This window comes from Terrapene carolina, unplaced genomic scaffold (assembly GCF_002925995.2).
Source record: "Terrapene carolina triunguis isolate 2854851 unplaced genomic scaffold, T_m_triunguis-2.0 Scaffold68, whole genome shotgun sequence".
Classification (NCBI taxonomy): domain Eukaryota; kingdom Metazoa; phylum Chordata; order Testudines; family Emydidae; genus Terrapene; species Terrapene triunguis.
In genome coordinates this window covers 63,082,526-63,103,470 of record NW_020664419.1, presented here as the reverse complement: position 1 = coordinate 63,103,470, position 20,945 = coordinate 63,082,526, and the positions used below count along the sequence as shown (strand labels likewise).

The window sequence follows — 20,945 nt, the reverse complement described above, 5'->3', positions numbered from 1 at the left end:
GCTAATTTATGCCAGCCAAGGATTTGGCCCTATATTTCTGAAGGCAAGTGGTCCATTTTAATATTTGTAAAAAGTGACAGAGTCCTGTGGCACCTTATAGACTCAGACTTATTGGAGCATAAGCTTTTGTGGGTGAATACCCACTTCGTCAGATGCAGATTTTCATCAGATTTTAATATTTGCAATTAATTAGGTCAGTTTAACTTCTTGAGATAGCCTTATGATTTAATAAGTTGAAGGCAGTTGTAAACCAGGAGAAATAACATAAACATTATATGATTTCTAATAATTCACTGTTCAATACTTGGGAATAAAACAGGCAACTTATGAGCTTCTATACAATGTGTAAATCTTTATGTGCAGTTCAGAATGGCCCTAAAGCTTAGGTTTAACCTATAGAACAGGAGTAGGCAACCTATGGCACGCATGCCAAAGGCAGCACGCGAGCTGATTTTCAGTGGCACTCACACTGCCACTGGTCTGGGGGGCTCTCCATTTTAATTTAATTTTAAATGAAGCTTCTTAAACATTTTAAAAACCTTATTTACTTTACATACAACAATAGTTTAGTTATATATTAAAGACTTATAGAAAGAGACCTAAAAACATTAAAATTTATTACTGGCACCTGAAACCTTAAATTTAGAGTGAATAAATGAAGACTCGGCACACCACTTCTGAAAGGTTGCCAACCCCTGCTATAGAATTATACATTTTCTGGACCTTTCTCTTTGAGGCAGGGATGTCTTATTGTTACGTGTGCTAGGCACTATACACAATGGATCTGAGGCTTCTAAATGTCACCATAATAAATAATTAAAATCCTGATTATATACACCATACAAGGTAGTTTTTTACTTAGATTTTTCTAAATGGCCACTGAAGTGAGGTGTTGGCATCAAAAAGTAATGGGGAAAGAAAAAACATTCAATAAACAATGCTCACTAATGGCTCCATTCTTGGAGCTATACAAGCGCCTGTATATAGTACTCATGGGAATTGTGTGGGTAACTAAAATCTGTTGCAATCGTCCATCTAGTTTGGGGAGGGGAAATTAAGGTTTAAGACATTCCTGTGGTGAATGTAAAACCACTGCCAAGCTAAATGCTATAGTTTTCCCTGCTTAAAACTTAGTGTGCATCACCGAGGAAGAAGTAGAGGGGTGGTCTGGGTTATCTACAATGCTGATGTATGAGATTGATGCAAACCCTCTTATGAGAACTATATGCTCCAAATGGAGGCCTGAAAAATACACAAATCACAGCTTTGGGGGGGCCGCGATCGGCCGAACCTGCCGCGTCAGCAGGTAAATGAACTGGCCCGGCCCACCAGGGTGCTTACCCTGGCGAGCCGCTTGCCAAACGTTGTCAACCCCTGGTATAAAGGGTTGAGTGGGCCCAGTCCTTCCTCAGTTCTTTTGCCAATGCAGGTTCCCAGAGGAGTAGGACTCTGCAGTAGCAAGGAAGGAGGGCAGGGTCCTGGAATCCATGTGGAAACACATCTCAAACAGTAGTTACTGTAGGGTTTGTAAACGTTCTTCAAGTGATTGTCCACACTGATTTCAATCTTGATGACTAACAGACAGTTATCTGTTTGCTTGGAGGTGGTTCCTAAAAGCCTTACTTAAAGAAGGTCTTCAGGACAGCTCTACCAAAATAGGCAACTGATCTGGAAGCCTCTACCAAAGAAAGTATCTTGTAAATGTGTGTACTGAGCTCCAAGTAGCTGCTCTACAGGTTTTAGTAATCGGGTCGTTATTCAGATGAGCAGCAGTCCTGATGTAGGAGACCTGGACTTTAGTGGAATGAGCTCTAAATGTGGTTAGGCAGATCTAACTTGGCTAACACATAACATATCCTTATGCAATTGGAAATGGATTTAGACAATCTCTGGGAAGATATGGCCTGACTTAGAATTCTGCCTGCGAAGGCCACAAACAACCTACGTATGTTCATGAATCATGTTCATGTAAGGCCACTGTCCTTTTACACTGATAGGACAAATGTGTGAAATTTAATCCTCCTCTTCTTCCCTCCCCCCCAAAAAGGCTAAATGAGGCTTGTGGAAAAATTAGGGAGATGAAGAAATTGCATCACATGGAATTCTGCTACCCCTAGGAGGGGTAGAAGTTCCTGTGTATGTAGAGGAGGATGAGGAGAGGAATATATTCCCTCCAAGGGTGGGGTTCTTCTGTTGGGAATGCCATAACTCTGTGGAAGGAAGGTTGGTACTGCGGCTACCCTCTTAGCCAATGACTCAGAAGCTGGTGATTTGGATGTTGCCACTCTCTCTTTCAAGGAGAGGTGATTCCAACACTAAATCCACGCTCAGTATCCCAGAACTCTGCCAGGAGAGACATGGTCCATAGATGTAGTGGCTACCACTAGTGTTCTGTTGCTAACTGGTATCAGAGCACCTGAAGGGACTTTGTCAGGATTTTGGCCCTTAGGAGGTTGGTGACTCTTGTGTGTCTGCTTGCAAGGCACCAACGAGGGTGACCTTGGCTCCTCCCCAGGGCCGCCGAGAGCGGGTTCGGGCCCCGGTGAAAATTTTTTTTCGGGCCCCCTAGCAAGGGCGGACCAGCTAAACAGGGCCGAGGAGAGGGGGAACTCGGGCCCCCTTCTGGACCACCGGGCCCCGGTAATTTGTACCGGCTTCTCCCCCCCGCCCCCCCCCCCCGTCGGCCCTGTTTAGCTGGTCTCTCCTTGCGGGGGGGGCCCGAAAAAATTCTGGGCCTGCCTTCCCCCCCCGCCCCCCCCGCGTCGACCCTGCTCCTCCCTGGGGCAGTGCTCTCTTCTGCCCCGTCCGAAGATATTGACACTGGAACAGTGGCAGATGAATGGGGCCTTTGAGTAGATGTGACCCAGGAGCTTGAGGTGGTATTTCTGGTAACGGGGTCCCTACCAGAGAGACTGATGAGATGGCTGGCCTGGCTGTGGCCTTCACTTGGTGTCCAAGGAGGCTTCCATTGATCTCCCGAGGAGAAATAGGGTTCATGCAGGCTTCCCCCATTCTTGGAGAATGAAAAACATATGGAATATTGCTTGGGATATGTCCCTCTCCTAGGCAGAGTAGGCACTGAGAGTGCCCATTGTTAATAGGCATCAAAGCATGGAGCATATATCTTGAATCCTGGAGACCTAGCTTTTGCGGTCTCTGTACAGGGGTGGGGAATGGTGTTTAGCCTAAAGGAAACCTACCTGGGAGAGGGGTTTTTTTATTAAGCCAGGGGCAATTAAATATAAGACTCTAACAACTAACTGATTAATAAAAATATTAAAGAACACTACCTCACCCCTCATGGGTTCTCAGAGCCCTGGCTCCAGCCCAAGCCTGAACATCTACACTGCAGTTTTGTAGCCCTAAGCCTGAGTCAGCTGACACAGGCCAGCCAGTGATGTTTTATTGCAGTGTAAATATACCCTGTATGTCCTTTTGAGGGTGTGAGGACCTCTGGGGCTACAAAGGACACTGCTGGCCAAAAGAATCTGGTCTCTCACATATGGGGCATATGCATACCAAGAATGGAATCCATGTGGGCAATCACTTGAACTTTCTCTTTTACTACGTACCTCTGAATCCCTTTTGGAGTTTTGAGAATTACACCTTAATTTGGTCATCATCCATCTGGCCAAGAAGAACTAAAGAACAGAACTTCTTTTATAGCTCATCAACCCTGATAATTAATGTTAGGGGTTTCCACCGAACTTCAAGAGATTCCTCCTACTGAAGATGAGTTGGCTGCAGGATGGATAAAAATCAATACTTTTAAAAATGGATTTTTAAAATTTAAATTACATTTAAAAAAAACTATTCAAAATTAAATTTGAGATTGACAACCTATGTTAAGACCTGAACTTATTATAATCTATTTAAAACCATTTAAATTAAATTAAATATTCAAGCAGCATGTATTTGCTGATAAAGTTTAAGGAGTCAAACTGCTGAAATGTTGGAAGTCACTCTGGAATCAGTGTTTGCTGAAGCGCTAAACTACCTTTTGACAGCAGTAGTTTCTTCTTCAGGTGTAGAGAGAACACTTCATTTCAGTTTATTCATGTATTTCATTTCAGTGACTAATCCATTCAAAACTGAAATGCTGATTGGCAGCTGAAAAAGCAGAAGAGCTTGTTTTTTCTCTTCCAATCTATGAATAAAATCGGGATGTGATCTGCTAGTTTTAAAATCTGGAAGTACATGATGACCAGAAACAATTGGAACTATAGCTTATACTTCCTTTATTTAATAAATAAGTTAGTTTTAAATGTAAAATATATCTTGATAAACTTTTTTCTTGCCTATCCAGTGAATTTAAGATAGGTTTTATTTAACGAAAAACACAAAACCCCACCATTTTAAAGTTATCTTTAATTCCAATTTCCCATCTTTATGCAGCTGGAAAAACATCACAAGCAACATATGAATCATTTAGTAAATAAGATGCCATAGGCCACTTTTAACATAATAAAAATATAAAAATAAGAATCTGAATAAACGTCTTAAGCTATATAATTAAATAGATATAGCATTTCCTCCTTGTTAGCAAGAAGTACCACCAAACTTAGAGTAAAGGCTATATTTAATTAAAAATCAATATATTTACCACCCAATTAGATTCAACTTTTTCATTAGGACTAAAAAGTGCAAATGCAAAATGAGATTAAAATTCTTTGTTTAAATAAAGATTTCCAGCTTGCTGATTTAAATCATGATCAAAATCAGTGAGTTAAATCAATTCATCCTGTTTGACTGGATGCCAGGATCTGGCCCACAGTTCCTGTGCATTAGCTACTGGAGCTAGTGTTTTGGTATAGTAACAAAGTAAAATAAACTCTTTAGCTGGCTGTGCAGTTCCCACGTATTCAGTTCCCTATGCCAATTCAGAAAATATCCAAACTCTGACCCATACATTAGGTAACACCCTCGCACATCTTGGCTGTTTGGCCAGTAAATCATGCTGCCTATTTTCCCATTGGTTATTCATGCAAAAGAAAGAAGACAGAAGAAAGTGCTTTAACTTGTCTGTGTGTGTTTCAAAGGTCGCAGAAGTCATGGATTCTGGGGCTTGGGCAGCCCCGCAGCCAGCTGCACTGGCTGCTGCTGGAGTGGTGTTCCCCCTGCCCCCCGCCCCGCGCCTGCTTGCCTCCCCCCCCCCCCCCCCCCCCCCCCCCCCAGATTTAGTCATGGGTATTTTTAGTAAAAGCCTTGGACAGGCCACTGATCGTGAATTTTTGTTTATTGCCTGTGACCTGTTCATGACTTTTACTAAAAATACCCATGACTAAATTGTAGCCTTAGTCATGAGGACTACACAAGATGATTGATCTAAACAAAGTCTAAGCATATAGAAATATTTACATAAATGGCTTTTTAAAAAATGGAAATAAGAGATTAAAATAACTTAAATGTTTTGAAAACAAACAAAACTGGAAATAGGTACAAATGGCTATGACTGAGCACAAGTTAAAACAACAAAAAGTAAAGACTAACTATTAATGGGCAAAATAACTAGGTGAAGGAAAATATATATCTTAAAAATAATTATTGCATGCTCTTCCTTCCATGTCACCTTACCCTTTTTGGTTTAAGACTATAAATTCTTGTCATCCATATGTTAGGAAAGAATCTAGTGACTTTTGGATCCTATATTAAAAATACTGCGGCTCTATAAAAAGCAGGCTTTCTAATTTTGAACACTGATTCATTAATCAGAGCTATGCCAAAAGTTTGATATGTACCTTAAACCCAAAATCTGCCTGGGTTTGAGTTGATACAAATGACCAAATGAATTAACTATTTTATTCAAATGTTGTTTGCTACCTGCCAATGTCATTTTAAACTCTTTAGCTCTGTCTGGATATCCATGAACTTGATTGAGGTAGCTGTTTGTGTTGTCTTAAGTTCTGTCTGCATTAGTTGGAGTAGTTCATGTGATATCTTTTAATATGGCTACCCAGCTCTACTTCATGTTCCAAGGAACAACAATTGGATATGTAAAAGTTGCTCAAATTTCAGATGCTGCAAACTGATTAAATATGACAGGACATGAAGGGTTGTTGAGAACCACTCCACTGAAGAGCTGATATTAATCTTAATTATAATTTCAATTCATCATTAGAGGTCTGAATGTTTTTTGGTGAGGGCTTTGGCATTTTAAAATAATTCTAAAACTTCTAAGAATCATTCTCACATTAGACATTTTATTCATGATATTTTACAAATCTAGGTTTGGTGTCTTCTCCCTGCATCTAAGTTCATATTTTCACTTCTTGACTTTGCTTTTTTTTTTTTTTTTTTTTAAATCTGTATCAAAACCACTCTTCCACCTAAAGGAATCTATTTTAGTAATCTTTCTCCTTTGACTGTGACAAAATTGCAATGTCTATTTTTGTTTAAGGCTTGAATCCCACTTGTACATTCACTGGACACTGCTATCTTCATGTAAGATAATACCAGGGAGTGTGTTTTTCAAGTACAGTATCACCTGCTTGTGAAGTGGTGTTGAATGAAACAAGGCTCACAGCTCTGGAAAATTTAAGGCACGTTGTTCAATAGGCAGCAAAATATGGCCATAGGCTAGCAACTGTTGGCAGAAGTAGTAAGCTTACTATGATTCACATGAGAACTGGCTGTAATTATGTTCTTCATTGTTCTCACTAGAAATCCTCAGCAGTGTTGGTATTCTGAAGGATATTAGAAGTTGTGACTGGGAGGTGGCACTTGAGCAAAGAATGCATTTGTTACTTATTTCTGGGGGGGAAATAACACTGTAGTCTGAAACTTCATGCTTATTTTTGTCTTGAGGGTATATATTTGTTAGCCATGTAAAGGTTGCTAAAATTTCATTTGACATTTTCTAGATCATATTGGTATGTGGGAAGCAGACTTTTCATATTCTTGCTCTCCTCAATTCAAATTTCAAATATACTAATTTTTGAAACTTCAGACTCATTGATTCAATCGTCAGTAGGACATCTTAATTAGACATATGGATATCCTTTTTAGAAATAGTTAAGTGTTTGGAAAATTTGTACTGCACATGTGTAATACTATACTTTTTTCCACTAAATATTTAACTCTACTGAGATATGACACTCTTACACATGTGTAAAAGAGCATTCATAATAACACTGAACCTACAGCTAAACCCTGTATTTTACATATGCTAATCTGGTTATTTTAGTGAATGTCTCTTGCTCAGACAGGGAAACATTAAATTTCTGTTTCTAAAGGTAGATAATACTGAAATCAACGCTCTTTTTATGGAAAAACTAGTTTGATGATAATAAAAAGCAGTTCCAGTAGGTTTGAGTTCAATGCCAGATTGCTATTTGCATTTTGATTTTAATGTCAGTGTATTACAGGTTATATCTAACTTAACTGCAGTTTGCAATTACTTTGCCAGATTATTTCCACTGGTAAGAAAGTGAGTGCCTGGTAATTTCTACTGTTTTATTTAGTAGCTTTGAAGACTTTTTTTAAATATACCCTTTACTGTGCATACGTGAAAGGGTGGTCTATTGTAACCTTGTATGTGGTTGTTCTATTGGTTGACACAATATTAAAGAAATGGTGAATCTACAAGGAGGAAAATCTCAGAACAGTCTCATTTTGAAATTAACTACAAGGCTAAACTTTTTCTTTTAAAATATTTCATTTTGCAGGTGCCTCTGGGAGAGTTCATCAGTCTCATCTGAATTCAGGAAGTTCTGAAAGTAAAACATACCAAAGCTTTCAGCAGATGAGGAATGTAATGGAAAAGGACAGGAAGAGTGAGAGAACTAGAGGCAGTGGCAAAGACTTAGCGTTTACCCTCATGCCCTTGTATGCTATTGGTGTGGGGGTGTTTGCAGCATACAAATTCCTGAAGGTAAATATTAAATATCTTAACCTTAGAAGTGAGAGATGGTAAAGACCTAACAGGTCATTTGTTCCTCCCCTGTGTCCATGCAGATTGTTCTTTAAAAGACACCTATTTTGGTTTTTTGCCCCCATGTGGCTTCAAAGATGAGCTGCAAAGTAAAAACTGTGCTGTTTACTGCTGTGTGTGTGTGTGTGGAGACTTTCTAACTCTCCTCCTTTTTTTTCCTTTTGTCTCTTACATTTCAAATCTAAGATCCTAACTTCCCTCTCTGGGTCTTGGACAAGACTTTGGCGATACACCCTTGTACAATAGTACTATTCATAACCTAAGCAGCGGCTCAAACTCTCTCTCTTCCCACGCAGAAATGTGTCCCCCTGCAGATTCTCTTTGCTTCCCCGCAGAAAAATGGTTTCTGTGGGGAAGCAAAGAAAAGCTGAACCAGTGCTTGCTCACTCCTCCCTGGCAGTGTGGGCACATCTGCCAAGGCACCTGCAGCAGCTGGGAGAGAGGTAAGTCTCACTGTGGGAGGGAAAGGGGTGTGTGTCTGTGGATGCCTTAGCTACACAGGGACATTCGTCCCGGCTGGGCAGGGGAGGAGGACAATGATGGAGATGGAGTTCCCCCTCCCCCACATGGAGCAACTAGGGTTGGGTCCCCCCAGTTGCAAGAAGTTCTGCATGGCAGTGGGGGGTCTGGGTGCAGGGGGTGAGGCTTGATGGGTAGAGAGTTCTGCATGTGGGAGAGTGAGGCTCAGTGGGGGGTTTGGGTGTATGGGGTGAGTCCAGAGGTATGGGGGTTGGTCAGATAGGGGGAGCAGCTCCCTGTACAGTGAGCTGGCCCCACCGTTCCTCCTCCACAAGGGGAGGGGTCCTGTATGGGGAGCTATTTTCCCCCCCCCCCCCCCCATCTACCCAACCCCTGTGCATCTGGTCCAGCCCATGCACCCAGCCCCCCTGCATCGGGAGCCCCCCACTGAGCCCCTCCCGAACTTCTGTCCTGCCAAGCCTCACTCCCTGCATCAGGAGCCCCTCCCCCCACCCTCAGACTTCCCCCACCTCCTCAAACCTCACACACTGCATCGGTAGCCCACCACACCTGGACCCCCTTCCCCAGCATCCTGTGGCACGTGTGCCAAAGGTGGCACGTGAGCTGATTTTCAGTGGCACTCTGCAGTGCACTGTGCAGTCTTGTAACTTCCTTCTGTAGCTTTGGCTGTAACACCTGGTCTAATTTCAGTTGCTGATGACTTATGACATGCAGGAAACCAGGCTAAATAAGCTGGTGGTCCCGTCTGGCCCTGGACTCTCTGGCTTATCTGGCCCCCATCACTGCAGTAGCTGAGCAATTCACTATTTTTAAGACACTTACCCTCCCGGCAGCCATGAAAACTCAGCAAGGAAAAACAAGGGCAAGGATCACAAGATCTGGATTTTAATTTAATTGTAAATGAAGCTTCTTAAACATTTTAAAAACCTTATTTACTTTACACACAACAATAGTTTAGTTATATAATATAGACTTCTAGAGAGAGACCTTCTAAAAATGTTAAAATGTATTACTGGCATGCAAAACCTTAAATTACAGTGAATAAATGAAGACTTGGCACACCACTTCTGAAAGGTTGCCGACCCCTGGTCTAGGAGGTTACGTTTCTGAAGGTTTTTGTGGTTAAATGTAAATTGAAGGTGTTAATGTGTCTGCTAAAACAAATTCCCCAATTGAATAGCCTTATAGCAATTTTCATGCATTGTTCATACAGTGATTTGAGAAATTCTATAAACTGTCTTGACTAAAATGTGGCACCTAGTTTAAGGTGGCACTGTAAATCAGTGGGTTTTTTTCTCTGTGCTTACAATGACATATTTGAGGTAGAAGTCAAAATATTGTGCATTGATGAACAATGGGCGGGCAGGAGGGATAGCTCAGTGGTTTGAGCATTGGCTTGCTAAACCCAGGGTTGTGAGTTCAATCCTTGAACTTAGGGATCTGGGGCAAAATCAGTACTTGGTCCTGCTAGTGAAGACAGGGGGCTGGACTCAATGACCTTTGAAGGTCCCTTCCAGTTCTAGGAGATAGGATAACATATTTAAGGTCTTGAATGTAGTTTTATATACACATCTTTGTTATCCTTGGCTTGTTTTCTGGCAGCCTTGCAATAAATTGTCTGATTCTGAAGTGGGTACTTCTGGTGAGATTATATGAAACAAATAAAATTGTTTTGTTTTATATAATGCATCTGCAGAAAGCAACAGGACACCTGCTATACTAGCAAAACTAGAGTGATTTGGACAAACATTTTATGGACATTATTTCACAAATGTTAAAATGTCACTTTTTTGGCAAAAAGCTTTGGATAGTTTCAGTGAGAGCTTTGCTGCGTTTGACTTAGTTTGAGGAGTGGGGGGATCAAGGATGAATGAAAATATCACAAAGTAAATAGTAGCTGAAACTTTTAATACATTTAGATGCTTAAATAAGCATCTTCTATCTTCTAAAACGCATATTAAGCTATTATATTGGCTTAAGTGTAACTTCACTTTTTTTTTTTAAAGATGAAATCTCAAGAAGGAAGTTCTTCCAAGAAAGAGAAAAATACAGCAGAAGATAAGGCAAAAGAAACAGGCAAGGCATCAGTTCAGAACATGCATAATTGCAAAATGCTTAGTTTTCCTTCTAAAATAAAACCATATACATTCATTGATAGTTGCAGAACAAAATCCAGTCCCTTAATTTATTAAAATGCTTTGAAGAACATTAGCAAGACTATTAATTTAAAATTAGGTGCTTGGGTATGTGATAGGCATAGAGCAATGCTCAGTAGTGGCATACTTAGAATCCTAGAAATGTGGGGCTGGAAGGGACTCGGAGCAGCTGTCTAGCCCACCCACTCTGCTGAGGCAGCACCAAGTATACCTAGATCATAACTGACAGGTGTTTGTCCAGCCTGTTCCTAAAAGCCTCCAATGTTAGGGATTCCAGTCTTCCTTGGAAGCCTAGTCCAGAGCTTAATATCCTTTTAGTGAGATTGTTTTTCTTAATATCCAACCTAAATCTCCATTGCTGCAGATTAAACAATTTACTTCTTGTCCTGCCTTGAGTGGACATAGAGAACAATTCATCACTGTCCTCTTTATAACAGCCCCAGCCCTTAACATATTTGAAGACTGAAGTCCCCCCTCAGCTTTCTTTCCTCAAGACTAAATATGTCCTGTTTTAACTTTCCGTATAGCTCCGGTTTTCTAAACTTCTTATCCTTTTTGTTGTTTTCCCCAGGACTCTCTAGCTTGTCCACATATTTCTTAGTGTGGTGCCCAAAACTGGACACAATACTTTAGCTGAGGCCTACCATTGCTAACTAGAGTGGGACAATTACCTCCTGTGTTACATACAACACTTCTTAATACATCCCAGAATGATATTAGACTTTCTTGAAACTGATTCACATTGTTGGCTCATATTCAATTTATGATCCACTATAACGCCCTTATCCTTTTCTGCAATACTACTGCCTAGCAAGTTATTTCCCAATTTGTGTTCACACATTTGATTTTTCCTTCCAAAGTGCAGTATTTTGCTCTTGTCTTTATTGAATTTCATCTTGTTGATTCCAGACCAATTCTTCAATTTTGTTTTTAATTCTAATCCTGTCCTTCAAAATGTTTGACATCAAGCTGGGAGGAGTTTCATCCTCAGACTTTACAAGCGTATTCTCCACTTCATTCCAAGTCATTTATGGAAATATTGAATAGTAATAGACCCAGGACTGACCCCTGAGGGACCCCATTAGATACGCCCTCCCAGTTTGACAGTGAACTGTTGATAACTATTATTTGACAATGGTCTTTCAACCAGCTGTGCATCCACCCTATAGTAATTTCTTCTAGACTAATTTCCCTAGTTTTGCTTATTAGACTGTCATGTGGAACTGTCAAAAGCTTTACTAACATCAAGATCTATCACACATACTTCTTCTCCCCTCTCCCTCCCCCCCCCCCACCAGTGGGCCAGTAACCCTATCAAAGAAGGGTCGTGTCAGGATTTATTTTTGATGAATCCATGTGGGCTATTACATGAAACCCTATTATCCTGTAGGCACTTACAAATTGATTGTTTAATAACTTGTTCCAGTATTTTTTTGGAGTATCAAAGTTAGGCTGACTGGTCTCTAATTTCCTGAGTCCTCTTTGTTCCTCTTTTTAAAGATATGTACTATGTTTGCTGTTTTCCAGGCTTCTGGGACCTTACCCATCCTCCATGAGTTTTTGAAGATAGTTCCCAATGGTTCTGAGATTGCTATGTCTAGTTCCTTAGAGTAAACTTTGTCAGGCCCTGCCATCATGAATGCATCTAATTTATCTAAATATTCTCTAACTTGTTCCTTCCCTCTTATTGTTAATATTGTGTTAAGCATTTGGTCACAGTTAACCTTTTTATGGAAGACTTAAGCAAAACAAGCATTAAACACCTCAGCCTTCTTGTTGTCACTGTTATTAGATCTCCTTCTCCCGCTAAGCAGTGGTCCAATGCTTTCTCTTGCTCCTAATGTATTTCTAGAACCTATTCATATTGCCTTCTGTTTCCTGCTAGGTGTAACACATTTTGTGTCTTAGGCGTTCTGATTTTTGTCTCTACATGCTTGTGCTATTCTTGTGTTCATCCTTAATAATTTGTCCATGTTTCCACATTTTTAGAATTCCTTTTTTTCCCCATTTTTCAGGTCATTAAGGAGCTATTTGTGAGCCTTTGGTTTCAAAATGCCAAGGGCATGACTTTTGTTTTTGGTTGGCTCGTTCTGTTTAGCAATGAGGACACATCATACATATTTAGAATAACTTGCTGTAACAGGACATTCTTGGTTGATAACTGCAAAGTAATGCACACTGGAAAACCTAATCCCAATTGTACATACAAAACAATGGGATCTAAATTAGCTATTACCACTTAAGAGATCTTGGAGTCATTGTGGCTAGTTCTGTGAAAACATCCACTCAATGCAAAGTGGCAGTCAAAAAAGCTAACAGAATGTTAGGAATAATTAGGAAAAGGATAGACGATAATAAGACATTAAATCTATGATATGGCCATACCTTGAATACTGCGCACAGATGTGGTCACCCCATCTCAAAGATAGATTAGAATTGGAAAAAGTACAGAAAAGGGCAACAAAAATGATTAGGAGTATGGAACAACTTCCATATGAGGAGAGATTAATCAGACTGACTCTTCAGATTGGAAAAGAGATGATTAAGGGGGAATATAATAGAGGTCTATAAAATCATGACTGGTGTGGAGAAAGTAAATAATGAAGTGGTATTTACTCCTTCACATAACACTAGAACCAGAAGTCATCCAATGAAATTAATAGGCAGTAGGTTCAAAACAAACAAAAGGAAGTACTTCTTCACACAGTGCACAGCCAACCTGGGCAACTCGTTGCCAAGGGATGTTGTGAAGGCCAAAAGTATAACTGAGTTCAAAAATTAGGTAAATAAGTTCATGGAGGATAGGTACATCAGTGGGTATTAACTAAGATGGTCAGGGATGCAATCCTGTGCTCTGGGTGTCCCCTGGCCTCTGTCTATGAGAAACTGGGAGTGGACGACGGGATTTGCCCTGTTCTGTTCATTCCCTCTGAAGCACCTGGCATTGGCCACTGTTGGAAGACTGGATACTGGTCTAGATGGACCATTGGTCTGACCTTGGATGGCCATTCTTATGCTTGGTTGAATGCTCTCCAATAAAGTAATTTTGAGGGTGGGAGTTTGGCGGTTTAGGTAGATTACAACCTGCTTTTTTTGGGTCACGCTCTCATTGATCTTCTGCTCTAATGAACTAATGTGTCATTTTTAGAGTAGGTCAGACTGGGCATGTCAAATTTTAGTGTAGTTCATAATCATAACAGCTTTATAGAAGAGATGTAGTAAAGAGTAATGGAGTAATCCATTACCACTGCATACTAATAAAGGCTTGTTCCCCACAACATACTTTCTAGTGTCTTATTGAGCCTAGTCTAAACACCAAGTCATGTGGTTTCTGTAGGTCCTTTGGGGAACCTAAGTAAGCTTAATAGTTGCTATCAGGATGTCTTGCTTTTATAGTCATGATTTTCCCTTTATTACTCCTAGTTACATTCCTTTTTATTTACTACCCTAACCAACTCCTGTGCCTTTGCTGGTGTTTACATCCTTCAAATCCCTGTAACCTATTAGTGTGTCCTCCCCATCATGCTTAAGAAAATATTTGTGTGTATAGTTTTTCTTTTTCATTAGTCAATTTCCCCCCTCCCCCCATTTGTCTGATAACTGGAGTTTACTTTTTCTGGACTCCAGTTCCTCCTTTTTTGGGGGTAAGGTAGTGCCAAGAGCTGAGCAACTTTTACACACAGTCACTCCAAAGTTTTACAGAGAAGGGGTTACTTTATTTCTTTTTGATAATGTCTACCTAACCAAAAACATAATTCGGCTTTTATTTCTTTGCTGCCATTTTTGCAGTGCAAACACATGTCTAATACACTGTCTTCTCTTTTAGAACATCAGCTTTTGGAACTGGAGCAGCATCTAGCACAGACAGAGAAAATTTTAAATTCTTTATTGACTCAGTTAGACCCACTGTCGAACTGGTGAGTAATTTCAGGATAAGGAATACAGGTTATGCCTTAAATAAAGTTATACTAATTGCCCCCAACTTTTTAGGGAGTTACAAACATCTCAAAAGATCACCTTATTTATGAGGTGAAAGGTACTGAGAAACCTTGTTTGTAATGTAGCATTTGTATAATGCTGTACATACAGTAGCCAACGCTGCAGATTTAAACAGGCATTACTACAGACAGCTCCCTTGTTGACATACAGATGTAAGCAGCATAGTAATGGGATGATAATACTGCAAAGTGGTATTTTCATGTCTTTCCACATTCAAAACACCCATGTAAAACATGTTCACCAATTTTGCTTCAGTTCTTTAGAAACAATACTATTATCTTAAGTACTAAGTAAAATTCCTGGTTTCTCAAATGATTTTTAATAAAGATTGTTTTCAAAATTATGGGAAGCCCAGTTGTAGAAAAACTGATCTTAATTGAAACTTGATACAGATTCTGAGGAAGGAGAAAGAAGTATAGTTTTTGGTGAAATCTCTTCTAAATACAAAGTAAATCTAAATAGCATTTGAAATTCTTTGCTGGGGATTGGATGGCTCATGACTGTTAATATAATATGGAGTTTCTTCCCCTTCCAGATCATGTGTAGTGACCAAAAGTAACTACCATTTGATAGCTACCATGTTTGGCCTTTATGAACTTATCTTTCTTGGTTTAGGTGGCCATGAATGTATATCATAGGGAATTATCATAGTTTCTGATCCATTGGTAGTCTCAGTAGAAAACTAGGGAATAACTAACAAGAGCTACTTATACTTCTAGAAAAGTACCATCCCTGAAGTAGGGTTGAGGCACACTAATTGGGAGTGTTGTACATCAGCAATCAAGAGTACTCAGTTCACACACAGATAGGGACTGTGTGTTGATTTGACACCTTTCATGAGAACTATGTTATTAAATTAAAACAAATGTATTACCTCGGTGCTGTTCTTGAACTTAATAACTTTCAATACATTATTAAATTTAATAGGTTGAAGCTCCTTATTAAATCAGAAAATTAAATGACAGACTTGCAACTGGTTAATACTCTAACAGCAATCTCTTCAAAACAAAACATCTTGATAAGACACTTTTATCCAAGCTGTAATGTTCCCTTTCTGAGGTCTTATTTAGACAAGTTGTCTAGAATAGCTTTCATTGTTAATTCCATCTTTCAATGGGCACTTCTTCAACTGGAACACCCATCATAAAAATTCAGTAATGAAATCAGCCAGTAGCTATATTTCAGTTTTGCTTTTTTTCCCTCAATCTTCAGAGGAAATGTAGTGATGGTTGCCAACAGGTTTTAAAAACTGTTTTTAGTCACTCATCCAACCATGATAGTAGTAATTCACCTGGAAAAAATAGTTCGATCTATTCTGGAGTCCGAATAATATTTTTGGTGCAGTTTTGACAAGTATTCATTTTCAGTTGTAGCTCAGGTGAACCTTCAGCTTCTTGTCTCTTCATTTCAGTGTTAATGCTTTGGCTTGTGAACAGAAAGATGAAATAATGACACAGCTCCAGTCCATTAGACAGCTGATGAAGGAAAGTGGATTGGATAAATCAGAAATGAAACTAAAAGGTACTTCTAGTTTTCAGTCAATGTTGTAGATCCTTATTACAGTAAATCAGTGTTTAGCTTACTTAAGTTGTAAAGAATTGAATGTTCAGTTCATACATCTTGGATGCAATATGGTTCTTACTTCCAGACTGGTGGATATTATCAGATGGTATTTTAAAATCTTATTTTTTGCCACTAGTTGTCTATAAAAGTAGCAGCTCACTTACCTGACGGGTACCTAGTTACAAATTGAGATGTTGGATCTTTAGAGGTGGGAACACAGCTCAATCCTACCAGAATACACTGCTGCATTTAGAGCCAGAAGTCCACTGCTGCTTTATTAGAGAGATTGGAATTGACGGAATGCATCATGAGCTCTCCGCCTCAATAGGCTGCTAATGCATTAGTCAGACTTTTTGGAGGAATTAAAATTGAAACTTCTAAGAATGACTTCTGAAACTGAGAACCCTGTCACTAATCTTAAATCTTCATTTTCTTTTTTTGTAAACTAAGATGTTAATCACACATGTAATGAGAAACTTGAAGATCTCATTCAGTCATTTGGCGCAAACACTCAGGAAAAAGCAGATGACAATGAAGATCATAGTATTGAAGATCTGCTTGAAGATACTGATGGTTGTTACAGAAAGGAAGAGCATGAACTGTGTGACTGTGAATTCACACTTAGTCAGCTGATTGAGCCAAAGGTGATAGAAGTTCAAGAAATAATAAATAGAGAGATACTGGAACCAGAAGAGACTGAATTAAGGCGGCGTAATAGATATGAATTAAATATGCATATATAAAATGTTCAAAATTAAAGAATTGTTGCACATAACATTGTATGCACTTTTAAAATATTCTGTCACTGCTATATGCTTTAAAAGTAGAGGTGAAATCCTGCCCCACTGAAGTCAATGGGAGTTCTGCAATTGACTTCAGTGGGTGGCAGGCTTTCACCCAGAATGTTTACACATATAGTTCTATTTATTTTTCCTATAGAAAATATTTCTGTACTATCTGTATATAATATACTGAAATTACACATGGTGCTCCACAAAAGCATCAAGATTTCTTAATACAATATTTGTTTTCATACCTAATTAAAACTAAGAGGAATGGATATAACTCATAGTGATTATTTTAAATATAGAAATCTTAGAGTAATTTAAATGTCTTTTTCTGGAGTTGCACATGCAAACTGCAAAAGTATACTGCTGGGGGGATTCTGGTGCCTGCAGAAAATAGCTCCCTTGTAGAATTCCTGTGCTTCCCTGTAGGGAAGCAAAGGGAAGCCACACGGGGGGGTGACCATGGGTGCAGTTTTTTTGGGGGGGGATTGCCCCCTCCAAACACAGGTGAGGTATGGGGGGAGGGAGGCACAGAGTTATGTGCCACTGCCCCCCCATATTTCCACAAGCGCACAGCTACCCAGCTGAAGGAGGCTGCCTTCTGCTCTGCTGCCTCTGCAGCTGAACACCGCTTCCTGGGTCCTAGTGCCAGTCATACTCCCCTTCTGTGTGCTGGGAGCTTTCCTGTTTCCTGTACAACAGTGAGTGCCTGCAGTGGGGCTGGGTAAGCGAGGGTGGGGGGGAGAGGCAGTGGGGAAGGAAGGGTGGAAAGGTGGAATAGGGGAGGGGGATAGAGAAGAAAAGGGGATAGGGGAATCGTGGGGGGACGAAGGAATCCGGCATGCAGTGTACCCTCGGCAGCAGCTGGGGCTCCCCCATTAAGCAGGCCCATCGAACCCTCACCCTGACAAGCCCTACTGCTGTACACCTGGACCCCACTGATCCCCCAACCTGCTGCACCTGGATCCCCACCACATCAAGCCCCACTCCCCCACACCCAGACCTCCCTGCTGAGCTCCAACCACCTTCACCTGGATCCCCTGCTGAGTCCCATTGCCCCTTCACCTAGAACCACCCCCAACAAGCCCTGTGCATCTAGATCTCCCACTGAGCCTCCCGCACCCAGATTGCCCCACACAGAAACCTCTCCCCCCATACCTGGATCCCCCCACACCAAGCCCCTCCACACTTGGATCTTGCTGGGCTGAGCCTGCCCACCCATACCTGGTGCACTTGGCGCAGAGGGGCAGGGCCCCAGGGTTTTTGTGGGGCGGGCTCAGCCTTTGCACTATGTCAGGGTCAGGTGCAGCCTCACAGCTGAGTCCCTATACGGGGGGGCTTCAGTGTGATCTCCCACCTCAATGCAGTCAGTGGCCTGTGCTCCCCACTGCCATGCTGGAACCACATTTATTTATTGACAAATAAAATTTGCAGAATTTTAAAATACTGTGCACAGAATTTTTTGGTGCAGAATTCCCTCAGGAGTAAAAATAGCTATTCTGTGCATACTTATTAGACACTGAGAGGAACTCAAACCAGTTCTGACTGTATTCCTGTACTTTAACAAATCCCGCAGGCATACTGTCGTACTCTCTTGAAGGAAAATGGAAATGACTATTGTAGAGATGTCCTTTTAAATACCATTTTAATAACTATTTTATTTGTAGAATTTTATATTCTATCTTAAAAAAAAATTATAAGGTCCATTCGCATTATTGTGGAAATTGTGGATTCCACAATATTAGGCTTCCACCGCAGTTTTGTTTTTAAATTAGCTTACTTTGCACAGTCCACAATTTTGCATACATTTTGAGGTTTGCAAGACACTTTTTTCCCCTCCATTAGTACATTAAATGATCTTGGAGAGTTTTGGACAGGGCTGTAACCAGGGTTGGGGGAGCAGGACAGCCTCCCTGGGTGCAAAGCTGGGATGGGAGGAAGAGGAGGGTGTGAAAAAATGGGGTGGAAAAATGATAGGGCGGGGGGGAACAGTAGGGAGTTCAGCCCTACACAGTATTGCCCCCTTACCTCTGCGCTGCTGCTGGTGGCGGTGTTTGCCTTCAGAGCTGGGTACCTGGAGAATGGCAGCTGCTGGTCAGGCACCGAGCTCTGAAGGCAGTACCACCGCCAGCAGCAGTGCAGAAGTAAAGGGGGTAATACCATGCCTGCTGCAGGGTTCTACCCCCTACTGTTTTTGTTTTGGGTTTTTTTTTTTTTTTTTTTTTTTTTTTTCTGCCCCACGCTTCCTGGTTCTGTGCCCTGGATGGCTCCCCGGCGCTGGTTGCAGCCCTGTAGTTGCACCAGATTATCTGGTTATCTTTTTTTTTTTTTTTTCCTGTCATTACATTTGTTTTTTTTTTTTTTTTTTTTTTTTTTTTTTCCAGGCATAACATAATAGTTGAATGTTTATTGTTCCGGCATTTTTTTTCTTAAACAAATAAGTCAACTGTGGCTCTTTCCAAATTACAGATATTAATATAGGTCCATTATTACTTTTCTATGATTCTCCTCCTGCTCTCTCTTCTCTCCCCCCTCCCCCCAACCATGTCTTATCCACAATTCAGATGTGGGAAGATCATCCTGCAATTCAGATAGGGTCTTAATTATTTAAAATAAATTGCCAAAACAAGTTCAGTTGTTTTAATAGATGCTCTAGAACTTAAGTCTACACAATACAGGCTTAAACTTGTATACAAACTAGATATGGGATCACACTTCATCTGCTAGTGAAGTGTAGCCATCTTAAGTGGGCAATGCAGCAGCTGTTTAACAGCTCTAAGAACAACAGACAGGCCTGTCACCGGAGCTGATCCAGAGAACAGAATGGTGTGCTGTCAGGAGCTAAGTTATGGGATGTGGACCTGAGTCTGAAGAGAATCCTAATGGGTCCTTCATGAGGGAACAAATGATACTACTAGATTCTCTCTGGAATGCGTAAAGGGAGGCAATACCAGGTTGGGAAAGACTCTCTTGAAATGGAGTCTCCGGTGATCTTCAGTGGGATTCTACCTTTCCTTAGAGGAAGAGAGCAAAGGTGAGACAAGATTATGATGATCAACAGATGGCTCAGGCAATGGTGCTATAAGGAGGGTTTTGGAGTGTTTGACCACTGGGAAGTATTCATGGACAGAGGACTGTTCTCATGGGACAGACTCCACCTGAGTAGGGAGGGAAATAGACTTCTGGGTTGGAGCTTGGCACAACTGATTGATTAAAAGAGCTTTAAACTAGGAACTCAGAGGAGATGGTTGTGAGGAAAATCAAGAAAGAGAATACAGCAATAGAGAAAGGAACAGCAGTGGGTAAAAGAATGAACATTAAGAGGAAAGACAGTGCTCATATCAATGAAGCTAACAGGTAGGTGATACTGGCAGTAGAATGGCTGTACCCAATCAGGTGAGGAATCCAGGCTAAGCCAAGCAGAAACAACTCAAATGTTTGTATACCAATGCAAGGAGCCTGGGTAACAAAATGAAGGAACTAGAACTATTCATGCAGGAAGTGAAACCAGGTATTATAGGAATAACAGAAACATGGTGGAATTGTAGTCATGACTGGAGTACAGGTAATGAAGGGTATGTGCTGTTCAAGAAAGACAAATGTAAAGGCGGTGGAGTAGTATATTAATGACAAGGTAGACTGTAACGAAATTAGAAGTGATGGAATGGATAAGACAGTCTGTTTTGGGTCAAAATCACTTTGGGGAAGAAAGTTACCAGAGGTTCCCCAGGGCTAGTGCTTGGGGTATGCTACAGACCCCCAGGATCCAACTTGGATATGGAGACCTCTTTAATGTTTGTAATGAAATAAATAATACTGAGAATTATCTGGGGAAGTTAAAGTCTCCCATAATCTCACACACATTGGAGGACAAGTGCTACTATTAATAGGGCCCACATTTTCCTGGGTGTGATAGTTGACAGATTTCTTCACCAAATAATCACTGCACCAACAAGAGGTGATGCCATTTTAGATTTGGTATTGGTGAGTAGTAAGGACCTCATAGAAGAGCTAGTTGTAGGGGATAAC

The 20,945-nt window shown here is 40.7% G+C and overlaps 1 protein-coding gene across 1 annotated transcript in view; it reads left to right on the top strand.

Annotated features, from left to right (window-relative positions):
- CCDC107 (coiled-coil domain containing 107) overlaps positions 1–17,174 on the top strand; it is a 24,598-nt gene extending 7,424 nt beyond the window's left edge. Inside the window, exons 2-6 of the mRNA XM_024212169.3 lie at positions 7,665–7,870; positions 10,417–10,486; positions 14,393–14,483; positions 15,977–16,086; positions 16,579–17,174. Coding sequence (XP_024067937.2) covers positions 7,665–7,870; positions 10,417–10,486; positions 14,393–14,483; positions 15,977–16,086; positions 16,579–16,871 — 770 coding nt within the window. The 3' untranslated portion in view covers positions 16,872–17,174. The remainder of the gene's footprint in view (positions 1–7,664; positions 7,871–10,416; positions 10,487–14,392; positions 14,484–15,976; positions 16,087–16,578) is intronic.
- Positions 17,175–20,945: the final 3,771 nt, after the last annotated feature.